Source organism: Ursus maritimus, unplaced genomic scaffold (genome assembly GCF_017311325.1).
Source record: "Ursus maritimus isolate PB19 unplaced genomic scaffold, ASM1731132v1 scaffold_7, whole genome shotgun sequence".
Lineage (NCBI taxonomy): Eukaryota > Metazoa > Chordata > Mammalia > Carnivora > Ursidae > Ursus > Ursus maritimus.
Genome location: NW_024426885.1, coordinates 76,874,124 through 76,880,881, shown reverse-complemented (window position 1 = coordinate 76,880,881; position 6,758 = coordinate 76,874,124). Strand labels below are relative to the sequence as shown.

The following is a 6,758-nucleotide window of genomic DNA, read 5'->3' as shown; positions in this document are numbered from 1 at the left end:
AAAAAAAAAAAAAAGTCTGTGTTCCTGAAAACCACAATTTTTGAAATAGAGAGAGCAAAGTAATGTTATCTCAGATTCCCTGAAGACGAGATTACACTTTCTGGAGAAAATTGACATAACGGAATACTTCATATTCAATAAATTACTTCTAAACTTTTTATTTCTACAAGTTTTTACCACTACTGCTGAAAGAAGAGTGACTATACGAACAACTATCCCTATGTGTCTTATGACCAAATAAATGAGAAATCATCCCTTTTTGTTTAGAATTTTAGGAATAGCATTTCCTTTTTTTTTTTTTAAGATTTATTTGAGAGAGAGGGAAAGAGAGAGAGAGAGAACACAAGCAGGGTTGGGGCAGAGGGAGAAGCACACTCCCCACGAAGTAGGGAGCCAGACATGGGGCTTGATCCCAGGAAAACTTCCTGTTCAAACCTTAAGCTATAAAATGGTTCACTCTGTTTTCCAATGAAGTCAAAAGATTCCACTTTTAGTAGTTATCAGTGAAACTTTTAACAAAGAACTAAATTAATAAGAGATGACCAATAGCTTGGTTATAGAGTTAAGAAACACTACTAATTTTTATTTTGGTGGCTGAGTTCATCTAACTCCAGACATTTGAGAATCAGGGGAATAAGGACGTGTACCTACTAACTGTTTTTACATACGTGGAGTTGAAGGAGCTCTGCAGTTTAAGCCCAAACCACATTTATATTAAACGTGCAAATGTTATTGGTCTGGTTTCCGATTCCACTTTCTCTCATAAAGTTAGTTTTCTGGCTGAATTTCTACAGACCTACAAATTACTGAATGAACCAAGCTTTATGAATCAGAACTATTACTGCATGAAGTTCTGCATACCAAATTAAGTGTTTATTCACTGGGCAGGCAGCATTCTATCTTGCTTATATCAGACCAGGTATGCATATTTGAGCTGTAAGTCTCACTTTCTGAAAGTTCTTATCCCCTTTTTAACTATTTCTGTATATATTTATAGATTTCAGTGCTCTTTGATCACATAAAATTAAAAAAAAAGATTTCTAGGCATTTATCTGGACATTTAAGTAAGATTCTGACAAATTATAAAATTCATCCCATTTAGTGTGAATTTGTTGATACTCCTAGAAAGGCCTAAATGTTGAGAAAATCAGAACTTGGAAGTACCAAGTCATTGGCAGAGCTAGCACCACAAGTCATTAACTTTTGTCTGTATGCTTTTGTATTTTTAAGTCCAGAGTAGACATTGTCTGATTGAATCTCATCTTATTGAAGTTAGGGAATAAGAAACTTAGTCGTAGACGAAGAGTCCATGTGTTTACTGAAGCATTTCATTTTTATAGATTGCCTCAAAACTTATAAAGCTAAACTCAGTAAGAAACAAAAATATACCCAATAGCACAGGAGCTCAGACAAAGCCATGGTAACTAATTTCCAGGTGGATTAGGAGATGCTGAGACTTTGTGTGATTTTTCTTGGAGACTCTTAGAGTAGGCTTCTGAACCTATGTGGATTATAGACGCGCAGGGCTAAAGCAGATTAGGGCCACAGTAGCCTTTGGTTCTTTTTTTTTTTTAATAATATTTTTTATTATGTTATGTTAGTCACCATACAGTACATCCTTAGTTTTTGATGTAGTGTTCCATGATTCATTATTTGAGTGTAACACCCAGCGCTCCATGCAATATGTGCCCTCCTTAATACCCATTGACTCCTAATTACTGGCTTTTGTAACCCATCTAGAAATATTGTGATGTTCCTTTGAATCCTTGGCACTTACTTTAAAAATGCACATGATACAATCTGCATTGTAAAATAATGCTGAGCTATGACTGCTGTTCTAACATCAAGATAAAGATAACATTTTAAATTCCACACATTTTTTGTTCTGGGTAGAATCATCATATGTGGTTTCCAACAGACAGCATGAGACATTTACTTCTTAATAATAGTGGTCACTCATAAGGTATAGAGCCCAACTCTGTTGTTGTGAGATGATGACACCATTGATTCATGGACATATGGCAACAGTGGGAAAACAATTGTGAATAATGAAGGACGCCTGATTCTTACTCCAAGGCTTTGTGGAAGCTGGTCATATTGGAAGAGATGGGAAAACAAAAATGGTGATCGTCTATTTCCTAAAAACAGTGAATATAATACTGTGAAGATATGCAGTTGTATATAGAGAGGCTGAGATTGTTGCAGGACATTGTTTCCAGGCTTCTGCATATATGCCTTGCTCTTCTCATCTTTATACCTGCAGCTTTACATTGTCATCGCTTTTGGAACTTCCTTGTTGAATAGGTAGAAATAAAAAAGAGGGAACATTTAGACAACTTTCCCTTTTCCTCAGTTCTTTAAAAAAAAAAAAAAAGTTTAGTATTTCACCATTTAAAGAGTACCCTATACAGATTAGCAGTTGTCTGTAGATTCTAATCATCCAGGGCCCCAGCTAAATGGTACAGTCAGGACTGTTGGAGAAATGATAAATTATCTCTGTCTCCTTCACCTAACACAATTAATTTCTTATTGTATAGTCATTTTTGTGTTGTTGACCTATTTTAGGGTCATATGCAAAAAAGGCTTGTTGATATTTGCACTCTTCTGAGAAGAGGATTCATAGCTTTCACCCCATACTGAAATAATAATAATTATTTTCTAAATTTAAAACTAAGTTATTTTAAATTTAGAAAATAATTATTAATAATACTAAAATAATAATAACAATATTCTTTTCAGAAATCAGTATCTCAAACTAAGTTGAAGACCATTAGGACCTTTCTAGATTTTAAGCAACCAAACATCAAGAACTTTGTTTCTTATTGATATGACTCTCCCCTAGCCCGTGGCCATTGTCCCTTTCATAAATGCTATTTCATGGCTGAATTTAGAATTGAATGAAGCTGGGCCTAATTCCTTGACCCCGTTAGGGTACCCCATTAGAAACTTGGGTTCCACACTGACCTCCTTCAGGCAAAAGAAATTTATTTAATAGAACAACATCCATTTACTTAACCAATTTATTTAGTCTCCTTTCCCACTCAGACTTTTACCAACTCTAAAATAAGTAGAACATAAATGATGGATTCAAATTATCTTCAAATCATCCCTGAGTAAAAAGGAAGAATGAAAATGTGTCTCCAAGTTATGAACAAGTATAGATAACTGAAGAGGCTAAATCATCCACAGTTTAACTTTTTTACAGATGTTCTTTCCAGGGTGATTTTCACATTAAAAAAAGAAGTTATTAACTCAAAAGGGAAAAGTGTACAGGGTCTCTGTGATATAACTTTTGTCCATAAAGACTAATCTGAGAAATAAATGCATGCAAAATATTAAGCAACTAACATGTCCTGGGTGGGAAAAAAAAAAAGATAAAGCCTGCTATGCTAGCATTCCTACATTGTTTGCCTTCTCTGAGAATCAGGCCCCAGCACAAACAGAATAGCATGGAACATCAAGAGCACGTTATATGAAGGCCCCTCAGAATGGATCTCACCAACTGCTAGATTAAAATCACCCCACTAGGTAGTATTTTAAAAAGTCACCAAGGCATATTAGCAAAGTAATTACCGAGATTAGCAAAGTATGATTACAGTGTTGCCAACCTCTTTTCATTAAAACATGAAATATTTTCTTTAATGGTAATTGTGTTTTCAGTGGATGGAGCAGGCTATGTTTAGGTGGATTTTAATGGCTTCAGAGAAAATGCCTGCTATTTACATGAGATTTAATACGTTCATCCCATTAATGAAAGTACCATCAGTAGTTAATCAGAGAGTTAAGTATAAACAAAGTCAGGAGGATTTTGCTGTAGAAATGCAAACACAAACAGCTACCTTATGATTTTTGCATTCTGTATCTTTTTTTTTTTTTCCTTTTAGCAATGTTCCTTTTGGTTTGTTTGTTTTAAGCTCAGTTAGCCATTGCTGGTCATTTCAACGGGTCTAGGATCAGAGGACAGGAGCCCAGACCAAGTGTGTAAGAGCCCCCAGCACTCTTGGCATGAATGCATCACCCCCGGCCTCCCTGGGCTGATTTCCCAGGACCATTTGAATCCTCCCCAAAATGCTCCCATAGATTCTGGAATTCCCGAGGCCTTCAGAGAGTCTGGAGTCATAGTGCTCAATGCTTGCTGTTCATCCAAATCACTGAGGGAGCTTTAAAAAATACAGATACTTGGGTACTGCTTCCAAAGATTTCTGCTTTAAATATATAAAATGGTATCAAAATAGCCTGAAAGAGTTTACCCTCTTTGTGTCGGAGATTTCTAAATCCAGCAAGTGCATAGGATATTATTCAAAAACAGTCTCATTAAGCATTTGATTATCTAGCCTGCCAGGAAATGCTTGACCGCATACAAACCATGACAGGGTCTAATCCCAACAGATGTCCTTGTAAAGCACCTGTTGAAGTGAATTCTGCCACTGGCCCTTTAAATGGGATGGAGTTTTAATTTTCCAAAAGTAGTGGGCCAGCTGGAATGCTAGAAATGCACATTTGCTGCTTCTGTTCCATTCTAGTAAACCATCCCCAGAATCGCTATGCTGATCTTTTGATTGTGCAGTTCATGAGAGAGGTCTGCAAATGCCATCAGGATCGGCCCGCAGCCTCATTTATGGAGGTTTGTTAGAGGGAGTTGATGTCACATAACCAGCCACTAATGAAAACTTAGTGTTCGTACCCTCTCATGAGTCTGTCAAGAATTGTTAAAAACTGGAACTGTGGTTGTAACTTGGAGAGTGTTAAAACCTCACCTAGAAAGCTTTTTCACATTTCTTCCAAGTGGAGAGTCTAAATTTGTGTCTGATTATAAAGGAATAGCTAAAATGTTACACGGCTTAACGCCAAGCGTGCCTATGGGTGACTCCATCCAGAAACGGACATAAACCAGCGGTGCGAGGATCTCCCTCTGGAGCACATTCATCATATCTATCTATAGCATAGACCGCATCAGGTACAGCCTGGCTGAAGGTCACGGGTTACACAGAGCTATGCAAATACTTTATTTTGGAGACAGCTGAATTACTCCCTGACCTGACATGAGTGAGAGGGTGGGTCATCTTCACTGTGACGCCTTCCTGCCCTTTCTAAAAATAGTAGGGCCTTTAATAAGAAGATATTTTAAGCCTCTCGTATTCACTTGTCTCATCAGGAGAAGCTTATTTTCACCACCCGCGTGTGTCAGATGTGCGTGGGGCATAGCTAGACTTCGGAGCGCGGTCCTTGCCCCTCCGCACCGCTCATATAAGACACTGGCAAACAAAAAGGCACTGGGATTACCAGCTGAGAGGCAGTGGGTACACATAAACGAAGGGGAGATACTTTTTAGCAATGTGAATATGCTTCCGAAATCCTCCATTTCAGACATTGGCACATCAGTCCTCAGCTTTTCGGATCTGTTTTCCTAAAACCTGGCTGTGATGTCGCTCCAGAGACCTCAGGGATCTTGCCGCTTTTAATAAATACTGGTAGGACCCACTGCCAGCCTGTGGATAAGGGACACTCATGAGAAACTGCCATCCCAAATCTGAACGGCAAAACCAAAAATCCCAAAACAAAACCAAAAAAGAACCACCCCACCAATCCGCGCTCGCAAGAAGATGCGCAGGAAAGCGCTGCGTTGTAACTGATTTGGTGACTGGACGCACCAGTCACGTGACTGGCAGGCACCAGGTGCTTTGTCTTATTCTCCTTTGAAAACAAGTGCATATCTTGGTTATTCTGCACAACGGGGACCAAACAGTTATGCTTGGGAGGAGACACAGACTCTAGAAGCAAGATGGAATTTGAGCAGGTAAACCCCGAGCCACAGTCCTGTCATTCCGGGTCGGTCGTGCGTGGTTCTCGTGTTTGCACCTCTAAGAAATTTCCGTTTTTTCGCATCAAAAAATCCAGATATGAAGCCGAAGCTGCTTTCTTCGCCAACCTGAAGCTGTCTGACTTCAACATCATCGACACCCTCGGAGTCGGAGGCTTCGGACGAGTGGAGCTGGTAGGTGATTCTTCTTTACGTGCTCTGGGGAGCCCCTCTTCCTCTCGCATTTTTCCCTCTAGATTAAGATTGCTCTCTACTCTCTCATCATTACTTATTACTGTTCTTGAATCGGTACCAAATGCTTTCATGTCAGCACATCCGAGTGTGAAACAGGTACAGTGAGCTATATATTATGTAGCCCGTAAACTGACAATAAAAAAAAAAAATTACTTTTTTAGGAAAACCTCCTCATAGTAAATGAAAGGTAAACACACTAACTTAATGAGGAACCATAAAGCGCCTTTTACCCAGCTGACATTCTGTGACCTCTACTTCCTTAGTTCTGAGCAGTGCTCACCAACTTAGTCATGCGCCCTAAATATAGAGAGGGAAATGGGATATATATATGTTATATGTAGACATATATAATATAATACATACATATGTAATGCGTATATATATTTCATTTCATATATATACATATATAAATTTACATTTTAATTACTGTAATTGTTGATCAGGGACATGAATAAGTTAGAGAATATGGCTCAAAGCTAGGGAAGTAAATAAAGGAGTAAAATCTATATTTAATTCAAGATGTTTAATACTGCTTTAAAACTTTAAGAAAACGTAAATAATGTTGTAGTATTAATTCTGTGATTCCATAGTAAGCACCTAGTTATAGTGACCATATATATATATATATATATACATATATATATACATATATATATACACATATATATAAAACCATATTAGATAATATGGTATGAATATTTCA

General features: G+C 37.7%; 1 protein-coding gene across 3 annotated transcripts in view; it reads left to right on the top strand.

Moving 5' to 3' along the window:
* The window catches only part of PRKG1 (protein kinase cGMP-dependent 1), a 1,188,324-nt gene that overhangs the window by 1,135,561 nt on the left and 46,005 nt on the right, over positions 1-6,758 (top strand). For all 3 annotated transcript variants that reach the window (XM_040624668.1, XM_040624667.1, XM_040624666.1), the window contains one exon: positions 5,899-5,995. In XM_040624668.1, coding sequence (XP_040480602.1) covers positions 5,899-5,995 — 97 coding nt within the window. The remainder of the gene's footprint in view (positions 1-5,898; positions 5,996-6,758) is intronic.